At 49.5% G+C, this 25,559-nt stretch overlaps 6 protein-coding genes across 6 annotated transcripts; 3 read left to right on the top strand and 3 right to left on the bottom strand.

The window, feature by feature from the left end:
- Positions 1-2,541: 2,541 nt before the first annotated feature.
- BO88DRAFT_412170 (uncharacterized protein) lies at positions 2,542-2,938 on the top strand (the record flags this gene model as incomplete). The annotated part of the gene is made up of 2 exons (XM_025708074.1): positions 2,542-2,647; positions 2,721-2,938. The coding sequence occupies 2 exons, from the start codon at positions 2,542-2,544 to the stop codon at positions 2,936-2,938; spliced, it is 324 nt and encodes a 107-aa protein (XP_025565839.1).
- Positions 2,939-3,078: 140 nt separating this feature from the next.
- Positions 3,079-3,646, bottom strand: BO88DRAFT_402348 (nuclear transport factor 2 family protein). Its single transcript, XM_025706077.1, has one exon. It carries the CDS (start codon positions 3,550-3,552, stop codon positions 3,160-3,162), a length of 393 nt encoding a protein of 130 aa, XP_025565838.1. The 5' UTR covers positions 3,553-3,646; the 3' UTR covers positions 3,079-3,159.
- A 188-nt stretch (positions 3,647-3,834) lies between these two features.
- On the bottom strand, positions 3,835-5,253 carry BO88DRAFT_433026 (FAD-dependent oxidoreductase). Its single transcript, XM_025709394.1, has 2 exons — positions 4,626-5,253; positions 3,835-4,571 (listed from the first exon to the last, which is right to left on the bottom strand). Exons 1-2 carry the CDS (start codon positions 5,244-5,246, stop codon positions 3,861-3,863), a joined length of 1,332 nt encoding a protein of 443 aa, XP_025565837.1. The 5' UTR covers positions 5,247-5,253; the 3' UTR covers positions 3,835-3,860.
- An 811-nt stretch (positions 5,254-6,064) lies between these two features.
- BO88DRAFT_441711 (MFS transporter) lies at positions 6,065-8,301 on the top strand. Its single transcript, XM_025709902.1, has 10 exons — positions 6,065-6,403; positions 6,450-6,586; positions 6,636-6,718; positions 6,766-6,863; positions 6,911-7,031; positions 7,075-7,453; positions 7,501-7,631; positions 7,677-8,004; positions 8,050-8,155; positions 8,199-8,301. Exons 1-10 carry the CDS (start codon positions 6,268-6,270, stop codon positions 8,267-8,269), a joined length of 1,590 nt encoding a protein of 529 aa, XP_025565836.1. The 5' UTR covers positions 6,065-6,267; the 3' UTR covers positions 8,270-8,301.
- BO88DRAFT_402343 (Dabb family protein) lies at positions 8,183-9,406 on the bottom strand. The gene is made up of 3 exons (XM_025706076.1): positions 8,846-9,406; positions 8,663-8,773; positions 8,183-8,605 (listed from the first exon to the last, which is right to left on the bottom strand). The coding sequence occupies exons 1-3, from the start codon at positions 8,906-8,908 to the stop codon at positions 8,450-8,452; spliced, it is 330 nt and encodes a 109-aa protein (XP_025565835.1). The 5' UTR covers positions 8,909-9,406; the 3' UTR covers positions 8,183-8,449.
- An 889-nt stretch (positions 9,407-10,295) lies between these two features.
- Positions 10,296-12,137, top strand: BO88DRAFT_422926 (Zn(II)2Cys6 transcription factor; the record flags this gene model as incomplete). The annotated part of the gene is made up of 4 exons (XM_025708608.1): positions 10,296-10,526; positions 10,574-11,221; positions 11,280-11,554; positions 11,600-12,137. The coding sequence occupies 4 exons, from the start codon at positions 10,296-10,298 to the stop codon at positions 12,135-12,137; spliced, it is 1,692 nt and encodes a 563-aa protein (XP_025565834.1).
- Positions 12,138-25,559: the final 13,422 nt, after the last annotated feature.

The following is a 25,559-nucleotide window of genomic DNA, read 5'->3' as shown; positions in this document are numbered from 1 at the left end:
CGCGGCGGCACAGCCCACCGTCAATCCCTGCATAGCCTGATCCTTTGCGTGCTTAAGACGCGGACCGGCAAGGCTGTATGACCGTGGTTGTTGATGGTGCCCTGAGTGGGTTATCCAATACTGTAAAATGACTTGTCCAAGGTTATCGGGGTGGCTGTAGCATGATTCAGTTGATTTAAAGTATCGTAAACACTCATGTCTATAAAGCGATTCAAGCATTCCTACCATGGGTCTCTTGTGGATAAGTGTTGATACGACGCTGATCCCTGCCGCCAACTCCACTTGGGCGCCACTTCATTCCAAGCAAGGGTCTGCTGGTCCAACCAGCTGCTGGCTTGGTGCGGAGATAATACGGGACGGTGCTTGGCGAGGTTGATGCGTGGCCAAGCACGAGGCTGGAACTTGAAACACATGAAGGATGACAGGGATGTCAAGAAGGAGCCGGTTAACCAGATAATTCTCCGCCAGAATACCGTCCACCGAGTCGCTATTTGACATTGGACTTAGGAAGGAATAATGTAAGCATCGTGTGTGCCCACTTAGTAGCCAAGGTCGCCTGTCAGATACTTCGTAGTATCCAGATAAAAACAAGTAACCCCCCGGCTGATAGCAATTGCCAATATTATGCCCCAATCAAGGCTCCCTAAAGGACTTTCTCTCAAACACCTTGCTGTCCGAAACACCATAGCGAGTTTAGCCTCAGTGTCTCTCGCCGACCACCCGCGATGCCGTAGTGGCCGGCACTTGTGCTGCAGGCGCTACAGCTAATGCCACTGTACTGCCCCGATGGTGGTCGGCGGTTACTACTTGATCCGCTTGTTGGGTCCGCTGCCATGAATTGAGAAAGCAGACGTTTCCCTAGTCTCTTTGTATGAGGGATATTGCTTTAATTTATTCAGCACTGCAACATGTACGATTGGTAGTTAGGCCGTGACTTCCAAAGAACGAACTTTCATAAAAATTAAAAAAACTCATTGAAGTGGACGTTATCGGGTAGATTCACACTATTGACTGAAGAATGGGGAACTATCGCTTGTCTGACATCATAACATGTTCTCTGGGTGTATTAATTGACAAATAGTCTAGCCAATATCAATCGTCCACCAACCTGCTTTGTATATAGCGCCTCTGAAAGTATTCTCCGATGCGATTCCGCCATCCGCCTCACTTTTAAGAAAGGGAAATGGACATGCATACATCGCAAATAAACCATGCTGGGAAACCTTGACAGATACCAAAATTTATCCTCTGAATCATGGTGAATGAACATGTTGGAACGCTTGTCCCATTTTACCGCTCGCTCTGTCGCGCGATGATCAGTCATATATGATCGCAATTACTCTTACCTGACTTACCACACCGAGATCCACTAATGGCAAGTCAATGATTTATGTACCGACACTGCACAACTAGCAAGGGTGACGATACAGTCCACTCCCTTCAAGAGGCTAAGACCACAGAAGGGCTTATATGACCAGGATATGTTACAGATATGGTAGGGCTGAATTATGCTTTCTTTTTCTTCCACTGGTTTCCAAGTGCAGGTCTCATCACACGTCGGACAAAGTACAACTAGTGGATCATATAGTATGCACCTGCGATGCACTATTAGGAACGCATTTTCCGGCTAGATCCGTGCCGACTCCGCAGTCCAAAGCGTACCCTGCTTTCCTAGACGACCGAGAACGCAGCTCATTGTTACACAGAGGCACCAACTATTAGAAACCAGTAGACACGATCGGCGAAACATCTTGCGCAGAGCATCCACGGCCTGATCATAACCTGGTCGAGTCTGACTATACATCTGTACTGCGTTTCGGATGCATCGGGACTTCAAAGCGAAGTATCTCTTGAGCTCAGCGCAGTACAGAGCCACTAACGCGGACTATTCACAGTTACATCGTCTACTTCTGCCATTGACAAATGTCTCTACGAAGCTACTCCAGTAGTAGCCTTCTATGCAATTGTCAGAATTATCGCAATTTACTAGTGGAGCGGCCCTGCGTTCTTCCGTCGATCCAATTAGGCACCATGGCACATCCCTACTAGGAGAAGCACTCCCAAAGTAAGGCGATAGTTGGATGCGACATTACTTCCTAGAATCATGTGACCACTGCTGGGACGTACATAGGCAGATTTGGATGAGGAGAAGAGCAAACAGTGTGACCAGGCCAGTTAAATCTGATCCAATGCACTCATCTCGGTGGTCCCCTAAGACATCACAGTGATACGACGCCCTGCTAGTTCAAGAAATAATGCGATGTGATGCAGATGACTATCGGCCTGCCAGGAAGCACAAGATGTCACTGGAGGGGGAACAATAGTCGAAGATTGTAATGACTATCGATATTCTGTTCCCAGCATAGGTTCTAAACTTATATAAACCCTCATCGCTCACCAGAACCTCCCTCACAACATCCAACAATCACACTTTCACAAGTCAGTCTTCCAAGCCTCCCAATTCCAATCCTGCAACACGGTCTCAAACGAAATCAAGTCAAAGCTTCCACCATGCGTTTCACTGTTCTCATCGCAGCCACCATGGCTCTGGCCGGCTCTGCCGCAGCACAATCACAGTGCCACGCTGGCGGCACTGCGGATTGCAAGCCAGGCTACAACTACTGCGCCAAGACGCTGAACAACCGAGGTATGATACACGTCTTGAATATCTGTCTTTTTTTCCAGCATTAAGTACTAACTATCTTGCTCAAAATTATCAGGCGATGCTGATTCCGCCATCCGAGATGCATTACGCGCTGCGGGCTATAGTAACGCCAAGGTCAATAGTGTAGGCGCGTGGAACGACATTATCTACCATTGCAACGATGACTACACGCTGAAGGTGGTGAAGCAGTGCGATGCAGCCTATTGTGTGGACGGTGGTTTGAACAAGGATGATTACTGTGGCAAGTCTGGTAGTGCTCTTGATTGGTTCTGAACCCGCTCCACGCTTGTCTCGCTTGAGCGGTGTAATGGGATCCGTTACTTTCTAGATGTGTCAAGAAGTCTGAGAGTGGGGTTGAAGGGGCATGGAAAAGAGGCAGGCTATACACCTTGCGCGGTCGTTCGCTTATCGAACCGGGATTGAATGCCACTACATTCCCTTCATCCTAAGAAATACTCCCCTTGGTTTAAAACTCCCCCTCAAAGACAACCAATCTAGCCCAACGGACTCCCCCCACCCATCCAAACCAAGACCTTCTCAATCCTCGCCTCGTCATCCATATCAAAGAAATTACAATTCAGCAAATCTCTCTGTATCCCATCCTTTGGCACTCCAATATACCGCTGCTGCGTGGCGACTTTCCCCGCCTTCTCATCCACAATCATGCTCAGCACCCGGTGCTCCATTGCCGTAGACTCGTTGACAAAGTCCGCCAGCATGGCCTGGATAGCATCCCGGCCTGTGAAGGTTGTGTGGCCTGACGTGACGATGGTGAAGGTTGCGGTGGGGGAGAAAAGGGACATGGTGGTTGGGAGGTCGCCGGCGTCGATGGAGGTGAAGTAGGTTGTTATTTTTCCTGATAGGGTGTTGTGTCCGTGTGTGGTCATTTTGGTGGTTCTTTTCGGAGTAGGAGGTTGCTTTGAGGCGACGGATGTGTTTTGTTGCAAGTGGGATGTGAGGTGTCGTGGTGAGAAGGATGAGGGGGTTGGGGATGAAGAAAGGAGAATATTCCCGAGTAATGTTAGCTCTTAGTGGGGTACGGTTAGTAGGCTGCTTACTTTACTATATCGGGTGTGCGGGGCAGTAATCGACGGGTAACTATGTATTGTGAAGCTTTATATAGTTGAATTAAAGTATATGGCTATATGGCTATGTCTATGTACTATCCAGTGGCTATAATGAGGTGTAGGCGAACCTATGTGTGGGCCTCAACCTGGTTAATCATCGCATGCATACGCGCCGCTCCATCCTCCGCAAACATCATATCCTCGACCTCTATCGAGTCCACAATATGCGCTCGTCCGCGGGCACGCATGTCCGTTTCGTAGGTAACAATAGCGCGTTCCACTGCTTCTGCGTCTTCATGTTCCTGATGAGCATTGCTCTTTTTCTTCTTCAGCTCAGCTACGAGGGCATCGAACAATACCAACGCATCATACATGGCAATATTGACCCCGTCGCCATTCGGCGTCGCCAGGTGTGCTGCATCTCCGAGCAGCGTAACTCCAGGGACTCGCTTCCAGTTCGGACTTCCATCGAGATAAATATCCGGGTCAAGTCGGTGCAGTGGCCACGGACGCCACGGACCCTCTGCTGCTTCGGCGAAGGCGCGGAGGTGCGGCGCCCACTCAGCGTAGTGTTGTAGTACTGCGGCGCGCGCTTTCTCGGGATTCGTTATGTCGGCTTCGCCTCCAGGTTTAGTAAATGTAGATGGGACTTCAAGGCCCATGTAGACGCGGTACGAACGGTCGGACATCTGTTGTATGCACAGGGTGCAGCCGCGGGTCATGGCGAGAGAGTTGCCAGCGCCTACCATTTCATGTGCTGCTGCATACTGCGGGTTGCCGGGTGATATGCGACCTTCAATGAACATTCTTCCAGAGTATTGTGGTTGTGCAGGGGTTATCTAGAAACATATTTTAGTTAGTGTGTTGATGACAGTGGATGGATGGCTACATACCAATGGGCGGACCCTACTCCATGCACCATCAGCGCCGACCACGAGTCTAAACCCGCTTTCTGTTGAACCGTCGGCAAATCGCAGTGTGCAGTCCGCACCATGCCCATGGCCGATCTTACTGGTCCGTTCAATCCCCTGGAGTGCACTGGCCCAGCGGATGCGATGCGCAGGTAACGAGCTCAGCAACAACTGTCGCAGCTGCGAGCGGTCGACCTCAGGAGCATCGCGACCTTCACCAAACCTCTTGCGCAAGTTGCCACGGAAGTCTTGCACTATCACAGTCGTTGCGTCTCGACGAGCCAGCTTCTCGAACTCTTCAATTAGGCCTGCTCGCCGCAGGGCTTCTTGGCCTGTGTCCCCGTGGATGTCAAGAGTGCCACCTTGAAATTGCAGTGCATTTTCTGGCGAAGCATCGCGTTCAAATACGATGTAGTCAATACCAGCTGTCTCGAGGAGGCGTGCGAATGTTAGTCCGCACGGACCACCGCCGACAATGGCTATCGGGGCAGGCTTTCTTATTGTGGCGATAGTGCGGGCTGCAGGGGAGTGGCACGAATTGAATAATGTCAGTGGGGAGAAGGATTTCCGTATGCTTCCAGCATGTGAGAGTAATCGGGACATTGCGAAGTATATGTTCTATTATTGATTTTAGCCGTGGGTGGATGAATGGCAGCGTCCAGACTTTATAGAAGAACCTTCGGGTGGTAGTAAAACCCGAGATTGACCACCAGCGGGTGCCAGATCTCGGGCGTTACAAAGTCCCGAGTCTCCCGCTAGTAAAACATTACCCTTAGTTTCCAACTTATAACAACTTTCAACGGCTGGAACCATGGGCGATTGGAAACTCAATTTACATGCGGATAGGATGTATAGCTCCACCAGAACATTTTCTTTTTCTCAAGGACTCGCGATCGTTAATAGCACAAGAGCTGTTTCATCGAAGCTGCACCACCGAGTTGACAAATTTCAACCTCAAGATAGCAGGATTCCATAGCACACTTATACTACTAACAGTAAGTGATTGATAGACCCCAGATAAGCTCTCGAACGTCGTTGCAATAGCAGTAATGTTACAAATTCGATTTTCAAGGCACGCACATCATTTCTTGATCTTTGACAGATGCCAGGGAGACTACTAGGATGCAGGGTCCAATATATAGTGCCACGAGGAATATATTAGTCTGTACGCTAAGGACAGCGAGGATACTGGCAGACAGCCGAGAGATGGCTTTGCACTGGTTAACTAGGACATGGTACGCTAATGAATTTACTAGGGATCCAGCCCAGAAACAGCTTTCTAGTCCCTTCCTGACCCTAACTAGCGGCGGCAACAGCCCACCTCTATTTATATAGAATTGACATCTACTCGTCGGCCGAGATAGCATCAAGCCTATCGCCGATCGCGTGCTAGCGGGGTAACCTGCCTGTAATCGAATCGTTTCCCCAACTCCGACTTTTCCCCTCGTTTGATTAACAGTTACTTAATAAGGATGTTTTATGATGAGTCACATCGAGATGTAGCTGCCGATAAGGCACGCAGACTGATGCTGCCTGATAAGCTCGGCTTATCTGGTCCATTTCTTTGCTTCTTCTCATCCCACTTCAATTGTTCGTCTGGTCCACACCCAGTTCACTCTCCTTGATGGTTATGGCTTCTGATGAGACTACCCGGTTACTTCCACGTCCCGAAGACGGGATTTCACCCGATCGGGAGGATAATGAGACAACTGGAAGCATTTCTCGGGGCACTGGACTGGCCATCTTCATCGCTTACCTAGGTATTCCTGCTCACGGACTGGATTAAGCGATCGCTGACACAAATAGGTGCCTTTCTGGCCAGCACAGATGAATCTCTCGTCATTGCGACTTACGATATCATTGCTTCCGAGTTTCATGAGCTATCGAAAGCCTCATGGCTGGTGACGGGATACAATTTGGGCTATTGCATTGCCTTGCCGGTGGTAAGTACTATAAGTCGGCAATGAAAGTGTCCGATTCTGACGGACGCAGTATGGTACCCTCGCAGATACCCTGGGACGCCAGAGGTCGATGCTTCTGGGATACCTGGTATTCGCCCTTGGTTGTCTGGTCAGGTCCGTGGAAATCCATGTAGCGGTTAGTAAGTCACTGACTCGAGCAGTTCACTCAGCAATTCAATGAACCAATTGATAGCCGGACGGATCATTAGTGGCGTGGGATCCTCTGGCATGGTGGTCATGATTTCCATCATCATAACGGGTGCGATGCCGTGCCGTCTTCATATATGAGGGAGCTAATGTGTATAGATCTGGCGGCGCCCAGCGAGGTCGCATTGTTGCGCAGCTACACCAATGTTGTGAACATGCTCGGGAGGGGTGTTGGAGCTCCGCTGGGACGGGTTATAGTGAACACACTAGGTTGGAGATGGTAAGAATTCTGTCTAATTCCTTGAGCACGGCTAATAGCACAGGGCTTTCACCGGTCGGCTACCTCTTATTGTTCTGTGTCTGTTTCTATCCCGGGTGCAGTTCCCTACAAAGTCTCGGACAGCCACTCCTGCCGCGGAGACATCAAAGATGGAAAAGCTAAGGAGCCTGGATTATTTCGGCATTTTCAGTTTCGCGGCAGCTGTTTTCACCCTACTATTAGCTTTGACGACAGCTGGAACACTTGACGGAAAGCTCTCCACAGTGTACGCTCTGCTAGGGGTGTGCGCATTAGCTACCGTGGCATTTATCTGCCACGAATGTTTATGGGCAACAAAGCCCCTGGTACCGTTACGACTGGTCACCAAGGGTGTCGGACAGTATTGGCTGGTGCAAGTAGTGTTGTTTAGTGGACGATGCGGAGTAGGTCGTAACGAGCCCTGTGCTGCACAGTATACTGACAAGTCAAGGTCACTACCACCATCACGCAATACCTGACACAAGTGAGGCAGATGCAGGAGGAAGGGGCAACTTTCTTCCTCGTTCTGAGCACCATGGCTCTAGCGATGGGCTCGATCATTTCGGGTTTCTCGATCAAACGGTCAGTCACAGTATACTTCTCCGGGTGCTTATGCTGATTTAATAGAACGAAACGTTATAAGAATATGAGCCTCGCTTCCGCCGGGATTAGCATAGTTGCATCCACTCTGCTATACTTTTCGTGGCATTTCGACCGCCCCGTCTGGGAAACCCTCCTCGTCATTCCGATGAGTACACCCATCGGTATCATCATTTCGGGAGAGTTTATTGGCATGACCGGTCGTGCACCAGCGGAAGACATGGCCTCGTGTGTAGGGGCATACTATCTCAGCCAACAGTTGGGGGTGATTCTTGGCGGGTCCATCGCACCGTTGCTGGTGCGGATGGGATTTATGCAGGACATTGCTGGAAAGTTTGGACAGAGGACTCCGGAAGTATGTTTTGCAGTGTAGTGATTTGTCGCAGTCTAACAGGAGTAGATTGCCCGCCAAGTTCTGAGTGACGCCCGCTTTGTCGATACGCTGCCGGAGGGTATGCAGGCCATTGTCCGATCGAGTCTGCAGTACGGATATCAGTTCATTCCAGGTAAGTATATCTCTCCCTGTGTGGACATTCGCTAATGAGCTAGTGTTTGCCACGGTGACTGCGGCGTTGTGTTTGCCCAGCTGGATCCTTACGCCGGAGGAGCGGCTGGATTAGAGATATCCGTATCCGCAATGCTGGCGGCGACGCAACGGTCGGAAATTCGAACAGATCCAGAACATCATCAAAAGTTGATTTCTTCGCTTGCTGCATTATATGTACATTCATGTATTCATCTCTCTTCTTGCATATTCATACCGGTCTGATATATTTGAGGGCTTCGTGTCCGCGGAAGGATTAGAAGACCCCCTCGGTGAAGTCGACCACCTGGGACTTTTCGATCAGACCATCCAGGGTCTGGACGAAGCCTAGATGCGCGGGGTCTTTGGTGAGATAATACTCTCTGTCCTGATCGGACTCGAATTCCATGACGAAGACATGGGTGATTCCATTCTAAGCCGTTTATTAGCGTTGATCTCATGCAATCCAACGACTTCGGCGATGACCTACATGGTTGCCCTCCGGCGAATCCTGCTTTCCCGCTTTGAATGACCTGATGTATGGCTGCTTAGTGGTGGGATGTAGACACTTGTCTTTCAGGGAGATGAGATGAGTGCATGTCTAGCCAGAAAACAGTCAGTCCATTAGTTACTGTGATGTGGATTGGAGATGACGTAAGGTATGCTGACTCACCTCCTGGACCTTTTCGGGGGCGAGAGAGGCTTTGAACTGGAATTGAACAATGTGAGTGATCATATTGGAGTACGAAGGGTGTGACCAGCAATAGTGAGGCGGCCTTCGGGGAAGAAGTTCCTTGTTGGGATAGGAAGGTGGTGGTGATGCAGTGAAGCTGCAGTAGTGCTGCGGAGGGAAGGACTGAGCAGCAACCCTGACTGACACACCAAGACGTCAGTGTCGGTGGAGATGGGATCAGTCAGCAGGAGGGTCAGTCAGGTCACAAGATGTCCTCAGTATTCTTCACCCCTAATATACAGCAAACACATATTGAATGCCGAGTGTACTCCATACAATGTACTTCATCCCAGCAGACGGGGATTCCGGGCGGCACTTTCTTCCGATGGTGAAGTTGCGACCGGCGACTTGGATGTCATTCCCCGCCAGTCAGCCACCCCTCGTACTAATGATGATTAGATTGCAGGGGAATACTGCAGATACTTCCGGGCATCAAGGCATTGCGCTGTGACCGTGACATTGTCACACCAGTCATGATTGGCAACGGCCACGCGGCGTCGGGGACCATTTCAATGCCAGTCGGGGATTGTCCAGGGACTCGGATTCGGGATCCTCATTTAAAACAGACGGGGACCCGGAGCCACTCCCCCACATGATTCCAAGGGGGTAGAAGAAGTAGCCTAGAATAGTCGCCGTCGATAGTCGCCGACCGGGTGGGAAGTTAATTTGCTTGTGTCACCGTGGCACCGGACCCCTCGCCGACAATTAATTGTGGAGGAAATGCATTGATTAGATGTGCCTGTCGAGGGTTAGATAGTCAGGTGAAGCCCGAGAACATGCATATCGGGAACCACCCAGCGAACATCTCCGCCAGTGCCTGTAGCCAACCAACAACCAAACATTATGTCGATCGACAAGGTGATGGTGTGATGAGTGACATCCCAACACACCGGGTTTAGGCGGCTGATCCGGTTTCTCGGGTCCTTTCCTTCAGTCGGGGAACACCTGCATCAAATAAATACACCTCTGTTGGACTAAAAGTACACCGGCGACCCGCCCTATCTTGCAGCGGCCTCTCCACACTAGGCCTTGCTCGGGCGAACCCCTCGAGTTCTGTATGGCTTGTCCCTGGCAGTGGCTAGCTGGGACGATATAGCCTTGTTCACGTATGCAAATTCACTGGGGATTTCACCGACTGCATGCTGAGTCGATCGGAGTGCCACTGCCAACTTACTCCTTGAATGTAGGCGAAGTCTGCAAATGATCAGGGCTGGTGATGGTCCCCGAACCTCGGGGATCTCGGCATGCAGGCCTGATTCCAGAACTCGGGAATCAGCCTCGATGGAGTCCGATCATTCCATACCACCAATCCTCCATACATTGTAAATAATATATCCTTCAATGGCCTCCCTTTACCCTGCACTTGGCTCGTGCATGCACAATCATCATCATGGCCGACCACCGACCCTCTCCCCTCGCCTGTATACCCTGTCGTCGTCGCCATGTTAAATGCGACGCTCGCATGCCCATCTGCACTCGCTGCCACAATAGTAACAGTGACTGTCGCTATGTTCGTTCACGGCGCGGCTTGCGGAATAGATCTAGTCCTGATCCACCCCCGGGCGATGTCGATCTCCTACCAGACTTTACCACTTGGCTGAACAACACCATTGACCTAGATGTATGCCTCTCAATCCACTAGCACGAATGTCATACTAACCAACCCAGCCAGAGTTCCTCAGCCTGGACCCCAACATCGACCTCAACGATGTACATTCCGATCCTATCCAGGACCTGCCTCCATCGCCACCAGCATACACACCCGCCGTGGCCGAGTCTGAACCTCTCGCCCACGATGCCATGATCCAGCTCTACTACCACCACTTTCATCGCTCACATCCCATCCTCCTGCCGCGGCGCAGTCTCGCTTCCTCACTCTGCCAGCACATCCCAGCATACATCACGCATATCATGCGCTACATCGGCAGCCACTACTATCCCCAGCCCGGATTCAGCGATGCCTTCCGAGCGCCCGCCTACACGGCCCTTTCCGCCCCAAACGACGGCTTCAAAGTCCAGGGACTACTCCTCCTGATCATTATCGAGCATTCCTACGGGCATGAAGAGACCGCCCGGAAACTCCTCAAAGAGGCCATCCAATTAGCATGTCACCTCGACATGACCAGTCCCTCGTTCGCACGTAGCCACTCCCGCGGGAGTCCCATCCTCGAAGAAAGCTGGCGACGCACCTACTGGGAACTGGTCGTCGTGGAAGGGCTGATATCCGCATTTGGCGGCGGGCCCATCCTGCCCAGCTACAAATGGATCAACGACGAGATGCAGCTTCCCTGCGACGAAAAGGCATATAATTTCGAGGTACACCAAGTCTCCAAATAACCAAGCCACAAAGTAAATCCAACTAACATCCCACCAGCAACTCAAACCCCCCAAACCACCCGCTACCCTCTCCACCCTCCCAGTCCTCGACCTCCACCACATCTCCCCCTTCACCCACCGCATCCTCGCAACGCAAGACCTCCGCGCGGTCCTGCAAGTCACACAATCCCTCGACCCAGACACCGAACTCCAAACGGAGACATTAGACGCCCGTCTCGCCACCTCCCTAATGCGACTGCCCTCCTCCCTCCCAGAACATGACACCGCCACCGTCGACGAAATGGTCTTCCAAACACTAATGATAACATACCTGTATGCCATCCCCATCCCCATTCTCCCCATGCAACCCTAACAGAGAACGAAACTAAACAGCAAAAACAGAAGCCTAATTTACCTCCACCACCCCCACTCCACCATCCGCCTCTCCTCATACCACCCCAACACCACAACCACCCTAGCCTCATCCTCATCAACAACAACAACATCATCCTGTACCCGTCTCCGCACCCTCCAATCCCTCCCCCTATCCACAACAACAACAACACACATCCCCCACCACGACTCCCCCGCCTCCAACACCCACTCCCAGAAACTTCTCCGCGCCGCAGACCTCCTCTCGAACCTGGCCACACTGCCTAGTACCGTCCTCTCCCGAACGCCATTCTTCACCTGTGCGCTGGCCATCGCGGCTGTGGTCCATGTCGCCGCGTTAGCGGGTGGACCGCCGTCGTCGTTGGCGATAAAGCATGAGGATGAGACGGGTGTAGGGAGGGAACAGTCGCTCAAAGCCAGGGTTGAGTTGGGTGTTGGCGCGTTGCAGGTGTTGGGTAGGGCGTGGCCGTTGGCGAGGAGGGTGAGGGGGGAGATGGTGGATGTTTATCGGGGGAGGTGTTGATCCTATTCCATTTCTACACATTACTTGTTCTTAAGTGGAGGGGTGAAGATTACATATAGACAGTATGGTTGGTAGCTATGATGATCGAGTACACGATAGATATATACATAGACGAACCATTGGAACTAATATTCCGTTATCTCCCTCTTCCAAACATTTGTGAGTGTGAGGAATGTACGTAAGGATAAGATAGATTTACGGCTGTTATGGTCCATCCATCCATTATAAGAGGAATCGGGAACGTCCGATGAGGAAGTCATACATATGGTCATAATAAGACACGCCACCACTGAATGGAGAGTATCCGCTGACGATGAAGTAACTTCCAACTGACTGATAGTTCAACCCATCACACCGACCATCTTATTCCCAACCCGTGGCTCACGTATTCCCAATGAACCATGTCCATAGGCTCTTTAATATTCCCACCCACTAACGACAAAAGTGTGCTCACAGATCGCAAAATATCTGCTTTGATTCCAGTATCTTCACAACCACATATTTAATGCCTGCAAGTCGCTAGCTCGAAGTCTCAGGGATGGTAAGTAGCCATGGCTACAAATGAAGTATCCCTCCGCCTCATCTTTGGTCTGGGTATAGCAAAGGTATCATTGACCAGAACAATACATCTTTCGCTTCGGTACAGCTCAAGGAACTTGTAGCCTGGTACTCGAGCATTTTATCCCATCCAATGAATCACATTCAGGCTCGCCTGGATGCCGGTTTCGCAAGTGACTAGATTGTGGACACGTCGACAACAGAGAGGATGCACTCGCGCGTGTGGAGGACATCACTGCCGAATCTCTCGGATCTCGTACGCTGGTACTTGTCCCTTACCGGTGGCGCGGAACAGAGCGTTCAACGCCGCCTGTACTTCGTTGACAGTGACCTTACCTATCGCTCCTCCGTCGAAGGCATAGTTGTGGGGGCCTTAGCTGCCCGTGTCTCCGAGTTTTTCCACGGTCCCTGGGAGGGTGTTTGTATTTCGATTGGGGGTCAGTGTCACGAATAGGACAGTGTTACTGGCTGTATGCGCCTGTTGGTAAGACCGATAATTGCAAAATTTCTGAAGTCGTAGGTCCGGATGAGATGTTTGCAGTAAAGCCATATTCACGACGGTTCAATAGAGGAGAATCGAGAGCATCTCCTCATCGTCATGAAGCTAGGTATCATCTCTTCATTTTCTCTGGTTGGAGTATAAGTTAATGGTTGAGACTAGTGTCCCCTGGATAGTTCTTGATGAAGACCTTATTTTGCAAACCGTGCAGGGCTGTTTCTTCTCCTCATGACTGTTGGCACTGCCTCATTGTTACCATTCTTGAAGCTGATCTCGCTTGGCTTTCGCAACATTCCTCATCCACCTTCTTCATTCTTTTGATCCTCCTTTCCATCAGTATCGATTTCGCCTACCATGGAGGATAGGTAGGCATGCAGTTTATGTTCCTTCCTGACGCATTCCCCATTCTGTGGGACGTTATCAAGCAGGGAAGACAAACATAGCCATCTTCTCATAACCCTTCGGAAAGACACCATTTTCGGTGTGGAAGACATGTATGGGATGAGATCTTATGTGTATCAGAAACACCTGTCACGTTCTCCCCACTTGAATTCCTGTCATGACTGTGTTGGTGCTTTTCATTTCTATACCCCCTTCCATCTTAAAGATATTCTCCCAGCATTCTTGCATGCAAGCACTCCCATTCTCGATGTCTTTGATAATTTTATCCCATGGAGTTGAAGTTGAACCGACATATCAGGAGAGCAGTGTGTCGGAGGCCGATCGGCAATTTGAATCACATGGCCGACATGGTCCGAGTGATGATTGCTTTGAGTCAACGATGTTCACTAGGGAGTTTTGGTCGTCAGGTTCAACCTCCCTTGGCTGTCTTTCTCCGATTTTGGTTCCCTTTGCTGGCTTTTCTCTTCATTCAGCGCCGTCCATATCAGTCTCGACCTCGAATCAACCGGGAGACGTCCCACTATGTGCAGTTTCTTCTTCCGATTATCAATCATTCAGTCTTCATTAAATCTTTCGATTTCATTTGGGTGTCTGACTGAAAACACTGTTCGTTTTCTTCTCATCACGATCTTTATCAAGTTCTGGAAGGAGATGGAACAATTGTCAAGTTCCACGGCATTTCTGCCAACCTTTCACCTCTCCACTTGGCATCTTCCATGTCGCTGTGCATTTGGGGCAAAGCCGGGACAATTATGGTTGGCTGCAATTGCTTTTCTGTTCTGTCTTGAATCTGTTGAATCAATGCCCATGAAAGATCGTGACTGACGGTTGAGTTGATGCTCAGATCATATTCTCTGTTCCTTTTTCGTCGCGTCATTATTCAAGGTTTCAGAGAGAGACATATAGGTCTAAGCTTGTGAGGTCCAGCATCCCTTGGCTGGTCTTTCTCCTTCTGTTCAGCTTCATTATCCATGCGGATAGGGTTGAATTTATCGCGCCGCCTTATAAACACCCTGATGATCCATTACTATGGCCGTCCAATGCTGATGTAAGTCAGAAGCACGAGTGTCAGTGGCCACATACATCTCTCTTTCTCTTTTATACATTTCGCAGCTACCACCATCTCATCATACCGATATTTTCCTAGCATCGCCGAGTCTGAGGGCATTTGCAATATTGGTCTCATAATGGAGATGGGACTGAAAGCCCTTCAAACTTCCCCCCACGTCTGAGGCGAGGTAAATGACGAGTAAGTTCATACTGCACTACACTAGCAGCTTGTCCATTCGCGAGAGAAAATTTGATGAACTCCAGATATGTGCAGACAATCGTGGTCGCCTTCTGCTTTTTAGAATCCGGCAATCGTGAATAGTGAACCCCATTGATTGAAGTAATCCTTTTGTCGATCTTCTTCGCAGACCTTTCTCGTCAAGTCCGGCTTCGATTCCCAGAGAGAGACAGAAGTGAACTGCCTGTATGCTTCATCTCGTGCAACGTGCAAGCAAAGCTGTCAAGTGAGTTGGCAACCGTCATGGCGAGCAGCGCAGCTCAACAAATCAATCCTCTTGGAAGGCATAGCGAGCTTGCATCTTCCTTATACGTTTTGGGGTCTGCATATGAATCAAAATTTGGAGATGGTGAAATTATGAACCGTGTCGCTTGCTTCTTCCAGGGTTATCATTTATGTCTTTGAAATCGTCACATAGTTCCAACGGCAATCAGCCGGCGCAGCCGACGCGAAAACCACCACAGATTTGATGTTTGTGACTAGCAATTTTGAGAGATTCGAAGTACCATTCGGAGTTGTCACGATCATCTGGAGAAATAGAGGTGCTGTACCACTCGAGTATATTGTCTAGTTCGCGAGCGTTTCCCGACATACCCACGTTTCTGGTCGCTTAGCATCATACACATTGCGCTTTTAGCATTGATCACACAAAGCAGGTGCTCCGTCATCTGTGGAGCCATCCATATGACACTTGAACTATTTCGGGTCATCTTGACATTCGCCCATTCCGCTCAGTAGACGCCGAGATTAAGCGGGACGAGCAATGGAACGAGGTGGGAAGTACCTTGCCCAGAGCATCTTGCTCATCTTGCTCTATCGGTGAGTGAACAACACTATGGCAAGGATGACCACGTAGTTCGATTCATCTCATTTGTTGGTGTTTCATGTTCTCCCGCGTGGATATTGGTGAATACCAGAAACAGAGATCTGTCACTCCACGGCTATGTTGTTTGAGAGTCAAAGGATAGAACGGGACGAACGGCAACACACGACAGTAAGCGTCTGGTATTGTGGACGACGGTTTCGACGGCTGAGTGACGTTGGTTAGGATCAACGTAACCAACCGACGAATTTTCCAGCGAACCCTCGGTTGATTGGCAGCTGTATGAACACGGATCAACTCCTTGGTGTGCCCGTATATGCCCACTGGCTATCATTGCCTTCGGTCGCTGCGTCGATTGAAGGAAGAACATTAGCAAGGATGCTGCCGCGATTATTTCCGTGCTCCATTGGTAGAGGTCCATTAGGAAGCAGACAAGCGACACAGCCAACTCATACTTCTCCTCTTCGTTTCCAGGTTTCCTATCAGGCGTGGATCTGACCCAGGGGTTTTTCTTGGGCGGTATATTCAAGGAGCAAAACTGAAGCATAGAAAAATGCGCCATTTCGTTGCATCTCGGAGAAGCTCTCCTAATGTCGTTATTGTGTAATGTTCCTCGCTAGTTCTTCCTTCTGTCTCTGTTCGTAACCCGGCATTACAGCCCTCTTCGAGATGCACTGTGCAGGCCATGCATCTTGTGTTCTGTTCACTGCTCGGACTGACAGGACGTTGAACCTCTTCCACGTCGGTAAATGCCTGGGCTTCGCTGAAGCTTCAGGCACAGTGATATAACCACGATTTCCACATGGCTCTTGCAAACAATAACCGCCACCACTTCTATCGGTGTCACGAGGGGAAACCCGAGAGTCACGGCCAGGTTCACCCGCCGTAGCATCAGCGCGGCCCGCATTGTGCAAGGGTCAACTTTTGATCGGTTATCTTCACCCAAATGCCGCAAATGACTTCTAATACCACCCTTCAGTAGGCAGCAAAGGTATCCGATGATGCTGGTTGACTCCTAGATCCATCTGAGCTTGTTGAGTTCCTTCCCATTGAATAGGTCTTTTGACACCTGTGGTCTTCCACCATATCCAAGGACAACCACACTAAAGCTGTCATTGTTTTCCTCTCAACCATGCATGTTTCGGGGTATAGATCCAGTACCTGTTCAGGACCCGTTGCATTGTTATCAGATTGGTGTTGCCATTCCACCTCATCCATGGCTTCATGAATTGAGCTTTCGGTATCAATTCTGAAGCCAACATAGCAGAAATGAAAGGATCCACAGCCAGACTATACTAAATAGCTCTCATATTGCTCTTGTGCGACAGATGGTGGCTTCTGCTGGACGGAGCAATTCTTCCCGTCGAGCAGCATCTCCCTCTGAACACGACGAGTCTCTTCTTCTCGGCTTTCGAGTGTCTCTCCACGCCATTTTTTCGAGTGCGCTGTACGGGTTGTTAGCTTGCTGGCGCCGCAGCACGCCCAGTATTATTCTGATTGACTTCCTGTTGGCCTTCGGTCCCCGTCAACGGCATTGAAAAGACATTCTCTTCAACTATATCGTGAATCTCCACATTTCTCTTCCAAAGAAAAGATGCACTGCATGCGGTGTCAACTCCACACTCTCACATACGGCCGTGCAATAGAAGCCAAGATAGGAAAATGGCCTCATCATCAACAGGCACGGCCTACGGCATCTCCCCTCCGAGAAAAACAGCCCGACACAGCACCGCATTCGTTGGTGATGGAAGAGTAGACTACTACATCAGGCAGTCCCATGTCCGGAATCTCATGGCTGAAGACAGGAGCCTGGGATGGTGGTCTGTTACCATGCCTCTCGCAGCAGCCGAACAGCTCAATTGAGTAGACGGTTGCTTACACGCGGACGGCTGTTGAAGAAAATCTGAGCATAGAGCCCATTTTGCTGTGTGCACATACATCGTCTGTTTGTGTGTAGATCCTTTTTGTCGCGATGGTGCTTATTACCACATATCGCCGTGTGCTTTAATCGCGTGGTAGAATGTCTCTCGATCCACACTAACTCCATGGCTAATGCCTCTGCGACTCGGACATAAAGTCAGTATATAGTATCGTGCCAGCCAAGTATAGCCTTGACTCGGCGTGCATTGCTAGCATAGCTTTCTGGCCCCATTATAGTATATCCCAGATAAACAACTTCAGACAGGACCATATTCAGACTGACCATTCTTCGGATTCTGGATGCTTTAGAGACGGAGATGTTCCATTCCTGTGATGTCCTGCCAGGAACACGATCTCAATAATAGCAGCAACATTGCTATTATAGGCGGGCTGTCTTCTTTGGCACAGAAAACGCTTCGAGTATCAGATGACAAGAGGCCACCATGGTGTCAGCCTGTTCTCCACTGCCTCAAGTTCTGAATATAATAAGCTTCGACGCCATCATAATATGATGAGTATGTCAGATTCGACGGCGTACGCACACACTAACCCGTTAGATAAAGATGACGTCTTAGTGATAGGCATCGTAATTAATTGAATCAGACTGCTTTTCTGCCCTTCGAGTGCTAGAATATCCATTTGTAGTGAGATGGGACCTCGGACTCTGGCCCTGACCCATCGGCAGATGTTGCTGAATGTGTCAATGAACCGACAATATCGTACAATTGTAGATGTCCCTCTCATAAATGTCCCTGGATCTATCGCAGAGCCCCAAAGCCGGACGCCTGCGGTAAGACGACGATCAGATAGTTGAAAGCCAAGCTCTCCACCGGAAACTGTGATGAGCTTTAGCGCCAGCTCTGCATTTTCTGGGGGCGGTATTCTTTCTGTCTCAACGCTAGACAGAATCTCACGGGTGGTAGGGCTGGTTCTGTTAAGTCTGTGGCAGTTGTCAATAATCTTCGTCTTTGAATAGAGAGTTACGTGAGTTCATACCTGGAAGTGATGTTCCCTGGACTGTAGCGTCTGAATCTTCCTGATCCCCTCGCTTAGAGTTGAGGATCCGGCACATTGCGAACCAATGATGACCAGGCAGGTTTGATTGTGGTGCAACTGGACTTTTTGTTGGCATCGTCGTTGTGCTGCTAGGAGCTGGGCACAAATCAATTTAATTGAATTTCCATCCGACGAGATATATTTGATAGATGATGGATCCAGCGAGTACAGACTGCACTCTCCATCGTACTTTCTGTTATTCGGGTAGTCTGACTGTCAGGACGCCAGACGGCATTCCAAAAAGCCAGTGGTCTGATGTCGCTTTGTTGACCACCCCTGAGGCACGCAAATTTTTTTTCCGCCTCCATGACAGCGACCACACTGTTTTCTGAGAATATATCCCCGCGTCGGATTTTGCATGAGCAGAGTCCGTCGTCGCTCATCATACTATTGCCAAGCCGAATGAATTGCACGTCTTCATCCTGCCCCTATATCAATGGCAAATACGACGTGTTGGTTCTAATTGGAACAACATGTTGTCAAAATGCTGCAAGGGAGGTTTCAGACAGCGACCTTATTTTCCGCTGCTTCGGTCCCATCAGACTAGAGAACGCTCTGGAGCTCAAACAAGCTGAGGCTGAAGTGCGTAGGTGACTATCAACAAGCCCCATCGCGATCTTTCTTCTGCTGGACGGATTGTGCATGTATGTTGTCCAAGGACAGGACATGATTAGAAAGCGCGTCATCTATCTCGAGGTCGCGTGAAATAGTCGTTTTCTTTCCATGTCTTGCCGGAAACCGATATATAGTGTGTTTTGAGGTATACTAATGATCAGACCAGGTAAACGGTAGCACCATGGCCGTCCGCGTCGACGTTCGGGAGCGCGATCGAATGGCAGCAGAAGCTTTGTCGGATCATTCTGCCCGGAGAATCAGCGTCGACAAGTTCTCGCGCGCCTCACATAACTCTTCACAGTTAATTGTCATAGCGACCCAATGAGTCAAATTAACAGGAGTTCCAGCCATGCAGCTAGCAACTCCGTCCCCGCCAGTACGGTAGCGGTGGAATAGTGAAATGGACGTTGCAAAATATGCGTAATGCCTGTCCTGGTCCATATCCATGACGGATGCAATAGCATCACATCCCACCCATCGCACCCGCCCCGTAACCCCCGGCCCTCTGAGGCAGATTGATCTATCGCCGTACCACGGGATAATCGCTCTTGCGACTGGACGTGCACATCTCAGTGGGATTCGGAATCCATGAATTCTTGGCACACAGGGTGATGTCAGCACATTTCCAGGTCAGAGAATGCTTGCTTAGTTGTTGTGCGAAAGCTGAAGACATAGTTTTCTCCTGGAAGATTCACCTTCTGGCGCTCCCTCACTTCGAAGCTTCTGGTACCATAATGACGCATCCTTTCCACCACTTACAGGAATTTTCTCCGTACTTGAATGATCTCTTTAATTGACCGAAGACCAATGGACACATTGGTAAGCTCATGGTGAGTGAGTCAACGGCAATATGCCGTGACACCTGCCTGCCGACATTCTTCCGAGGACATAGGTTATATATAGCACCTGAGCAAAACACAGTGTATCTACCCAGTTCGACTATTATGCAAGCCGCGCAGTGGTGCACTGGTTTCGAAGTCCTGGTTGAGCAGGAATAGTATTTAAACCCGCCATTGTCTTCCTTTCATGCTGTGTATGACAGATCCGAGAGTCAGTCTCCTTCTGCTCCCCGTAGCACATTCAGCGACTGTCTGCGGAGTAGCAGGGGCTCGGAAAACACGACGGATCCGCTCGCGAGATTCCGGTTGCAATGATCTTGCACACATGTTCAGCATTACTCGTAGTTGTGTCACGATCTCATTGGTCACCTGGTGCTTTCGAAAAAATCCAGAGCGAGACCTTGACGAACGCAGTAGTGCAGCTTCCTACTACTGAACAGCAAGCCGGGGATAGTATAAATACACAACTGATCTCTCGCTGAGGTGTAGTTTGTTACATCCTTCAGACAGTATTGGAAACTTAAGCGGCACTGGAAAAGCCGATCGATCGGATTGGGCTTGGAGACAGTTCTTCCTGCTTCAAATTCCCTTTGACGTCCGGACCATTGTTGGTATTTGCTTCTCCATCCGAGGTTTTGGCTTTGGAGAGTGCTTGTCCTTCTGGAGATGCACGTCATCTGACCAGCTTCCATATTCTTGCGTTTCCGCGGGACTAAATTGTGTTCAGCTCTCAAATCGCTGGGCTGGGCTTTTAGTTCCATGTTCTCCAATCCCCTTCTTTTCATATAGATCTTCATGGATCACATCAGCCAACGCAATTCCAGTTTCGGTTTCGACTTTGGATCTTGGAATTGATGCTAGGACGGTCCACGTTGGCTTTGTTCCTCGGCCAACTACCCCTGGATAGGCAGCTGGTAGAACATCATCTATTCCTATCGATAGAAAGTAGAGCAATCGGGCAGATCTTGTTGATTCAACCTTCCCCCCTTGCTTTGAGAGAGGAGCTCAACCGGGATTCCAAGTGTGCAAATAGGTGGGTTCGCCAGCTGAACTGCAACATGTACAGCCTCTCGACTTGCCCAGGAGAGAGTGAAGGTGTCTATTTTGAGACACATATATGACGGTCACGTGTGTGTTTCAATGTTAGATGCCATGGCGCTCTCCAGGACCGATTTATCTGGTATTGGCCATTAGATGCAATAAGCGAGGCCGAAGTATACTGCTAGCCCAAGTTAGCGGAGACAGTCTTCTTGTGTGCGCGACATTCGGCGTTGAAGTGGAACTGCTCCATCGGGCCTGGTTTGTCCGTACATCTTGGCTGCAGTGATACTGGACAATAGAGTGTGACACGGGCCGAATGCTGAAGACTTTCTATGATCCTTGACGGCTGGGCAAAAGTATTGGTCTTGCTCATTGGTATCTTGCAATCATGCTTCTTCTGTTGTGGTCATTGACGCATTCCGCAGATACTTCTCCATCTGAGCCAAAGACTTAGCGAAACGGTCTATCTGACTATCTCCATTGACTAAAGTGTCACAAATGTTACCTTCCTTCGAAATCGTTTTAAAACACACAGCCACTTATAGAGACCATTTTGTTTGAACCGGGGTTTGGGAGATCTGGGTCAAGACTTTCCATCTTTTGCTGTCATACAAAAACCCATATTGAGAGATAAGATATGAGTTCACGCTTTCTTGTCCTTCCTTAAAGAATATCCTGTTGGTGATTCCCCCTACACATATCAGCCATTTGATTGATTGACAGTAAAGACCGCAGGTCGTCAAAAGTCAAGTCAACAGCACAGTAGATCCAGACGCCCTCCCGGCAGCGAGGGAGTCCTTCAGGCGCGAAGTGCGCTTGTCGTCAAGACGATATGCGAATGATTTTGTGCGGACGCATGAGAGAGTTGAACTCTAGTGGCCGGCAGTCCTTACAGCCACCGACCATCGCGCGAAAGTCCGCAGGGGCCATTGCCATGGGGCTGATAGTTCCCCCACTACCTGGATGGGAGTAGTGTGATCCCAGTCAGAGAAAATAGGGTAAATGTAACTCCACAGTGGACTTCTGCTTCGCCGTGTGCATGTCTATTGTGCTTTCCTTGGAACGCCAAAGATCTTCTGGCTTACCAGTCTTTTCTTCAATTGGAACTCAACTCCACTCAGTCGAAGGCGTAGCTTTCATTCTCCCATATGGAAGTAATTGTACCAAGTGATTCGGCCAGCGCGGTCGGTCGATTGGCAACTTGTACACCTTGACTTGCTAGTGGGGCGCTGTGTTTCCAGGAGCAGAACACCCACTGACAATACAGTCCTGCTAATAATTCATAGCGCTTGAACCAGCTTCTCTAGGCGATGCTGAAATCATCAAGGAAAGGTGCAGTCTGCTGCTGGCGGCCATCAACCGAGCCTTTGCCTGCATTTAAGGGCATCAGCAGGTGCTGAGCTATTGTTTCTCAGGAGCTCAATCTAAGGAAATCAAAGTCCTGAAGCTGGCAGCTCGGTCGTTTCCTTCTCCGTATTATCATCTTATATATCTTGGTCATTGGGTAGACATCTGTCCAGAGAAATGAGCTGCCAGTGGTAATAGTAAGAACCCACTTTTCATCGTCCTTGACAGGTTCTCTGAGCTTTCTCGCCATGGCGTTCTCCCCAGCATCCGCCTTCGGCTTTGTAAGTCTTGCGACATTTGGCTTTCTTGGTATTGATGGCTCTTCGCTGTATCCAAGTCTGCATGATATATGGGATTCCAGCTGGAGATTTTGGTCTTTCTGTTCAGGTGAAAATCGACTGCGGATGCAATTATAGATGAGTGGGCTCAGTTTGAGTTAGTGGAACGAGTGATCCCTTCATTCAAAATAAGGTCATGCGATCCAGAAAGCAAATTCTCGGGTTGTCCAGCAGCGGCCAAACCAGTCAATGAGTGACCACGTGAAGTGGCCAACACCGTGGCTTTGCATCATTGCATGAAAATAATATTTCTGTGAGAAATAAAAGGGGGCCAACGGCATGAGGTGAATGGATTTCAGGAGCAGACACCTCTGGGAGATCACAGTGAACGGGGCCCAGTGCCTTGGGGACATGTCGGTTCACGAGACACTTCTGTGATCAGAGACATGTAACTTCGTTTGAAGCAAGCAGCGCTACATTTGACCGATATCACTTTCGTCCCACACACACCATGAAGCCGGTGATGTCTACACTTCATCATATGGTGCAGTCGGACATCATCAGAAGCCCAAGGTGTGCCTCACGCCGGCTGTTATGGGATGCTTTCTTTCCATTAAGACAACCCGGAGAACCTCTTGCCCAGGTCGTAAAAGCCTGTTCTTTTGAAAGACACGGTTTTTGAGCCCCTCCGCCAGTTCTCTGTTTCAGTGAGGGTCATGAACTCCGCGATGTTGTCCGGGGAGCTGGGGTTGGGCGTGACCGACATGAACCAGACTGCATAAGTTCTGTTGTGCTCAGCCACGCAATCACTCCTTGCGATCTTTCCGATCTTTTAGTTTATTGGAAACTCAATGTTGCCAAAAATAGGAAGGCTTGGGTCGTCGAATGGGTTTGCGAAAGAGGAAGAGCCCAGAGAGATCCCGTGATCACGAGCAAGCATACTAGTTGGATCAAGTAGCTGCCTTTGCGATTTTGAGCTTCGTAACATGTTTCCTGGGCGATACCGAAAGAATCTTATGGCTGTTTCAGCACTGGATAAGTCCGACATGACCAGACACGTGGCATGGTTCCTCTTCTCAATAATTATCCTGTCTGTATCTTGAACTTTCCTGCTCTTGTGGAATGATATCCGGCTAACTGGCAATCGTCCATAACCGGGACAAGCTGCTTGGCGAGATCGGAAAGGCATTACTGACGACGAAGTGCTGCTATATAACTAGTGAGTACAATCGACGGTGTCAATAGAGCTTCTGTGTACTCACCTGAGTCTGTTCTGTGACTTGAACTGTTTAGACTATTCCATTCGTTATTGATGTGGAAGTGTTCATCATACTTCATATGGTGACATCCCAGGCTACTAAATGGTATATATATATTGCTGCGCTTCCTCATGCGAGACGAGGATGGCGTGCACACCATCGCTATTGTAGTCTGTAGATAGATAGCTTCGTTAATGTAACGAAAGAAAGCATGTAGAAGACCAGAAACGCCCTTCTGTTTTGTCTTCCTTCTTCTCTTGCGACTTGCCTTAGTGCTCGGCGCTTCACGCAGGAGTGAAAGCACTTCCGCCAACATGCTGGGGACAATGATACCACAGGATCTGCTGGGTCTTCAAGGCTAGAAAGATCAGATGGCACGTTCGTTCATGGGTCGGATGATGAGCTCAACGACGGAGAACCCATGAACACAAGTCACAATAGCGGGAAGTTGTTAGAACGTTCGGATCCAGTGGTGGCTCGGTCTCTAGAAAGCAGTCACTGGTATATGAGGCATTAATCAGCACCCCAACCACGCGTCGGTCTGCTGGACACTATATCAGAGAGTATGTAGGATATCATATGTCTTACCGTAACGAGTCTAGAGGAGCATCAGATCCGCCCTTCTATCTTGTGAGGAAAACCAGTGTGCCTTAAGCTAGTTATCTCACCAGTCTGCGCTCTTCTCTAACATCCATTAGCTGTCACTGAACACCATAACAGAGGAATGACATACGTGAGGAGACACGTCCAGTACAGTAAAGTCCTGACTGGGCCATAGCGTCACATGCAACATTCATCCTGCATGCACTTTCAACCCCTTAGCACGGCTTGGTCACGTCATGGGAGAGAGCATCCGGCTCCTTAAGTATAGTGCAGCTAGAGGAGCGCGAGTGACAATCTTCCGTCGAGAAGGAGACGATCGTCCTCGAGTATGATATCTTTGTACCATGCCGTGATAGTATGACACGTTTGGAACTGCTCAGGTCGACATCTCGGAGCGCTCGACGAAAAGCCTCTTTATCAATTTTATTATAAGTCCCAAAGTCCCAAGTGCATGAATCATTAGATTTTGTTACCTTTTCTCAGTAATGAGTGCAAGCTTAGCAGTAAGCTGTAGGCTCTATGGTCCCATTTGGGGATATATTTCGACATTAGAATGGCGCTGTAGCCGTAGGTTCGACTGCGTTTCTTTACTTTTCAATCCCCGGTGAGTGTATATTTCAACACTGAGGACGCTGGGATGACTCGTGCAATGAGAGCCGCCATGCTATGTCAGAAAGGTTTCCCCTTTCGACATGAAGAAGAGAGTACCGCAAGAGAGAGATGAACTCAATGACTATAAAAGTATGTTTGAGGCATGATAGCCATATTAAGTCTTAAGACGAATACATATATAAGGTAGGAATGGGCTTGACTGATGATGTATTGAGAGAGAAGAGAGGTGATACAGAGGAGAGGGAGAGGAGAGAAAGGGCACGGCGAAGTTTTTATAGCTAT

The sequence above is a fragment of the Aspergillus vadensis genome (genome assembly GCF_003184925.1).
Source record: "Aspergillus vadensis CBS 113365 unplaced genomic scaffold BO88scaffold_4, whole genome shotgun sequence".
Taxonomy (NCBI): Eukaryota; Fungi; Ascomycota; class Eurotiomycetes; order Eurotiales; family Aspergillaceae; genus Aspergillus; species Aspergillus vadensis.
Note: the sequence above shows the minus strand (reverse complement) of the source record. Positions and strands in the feature narration are given on the sequence as shown.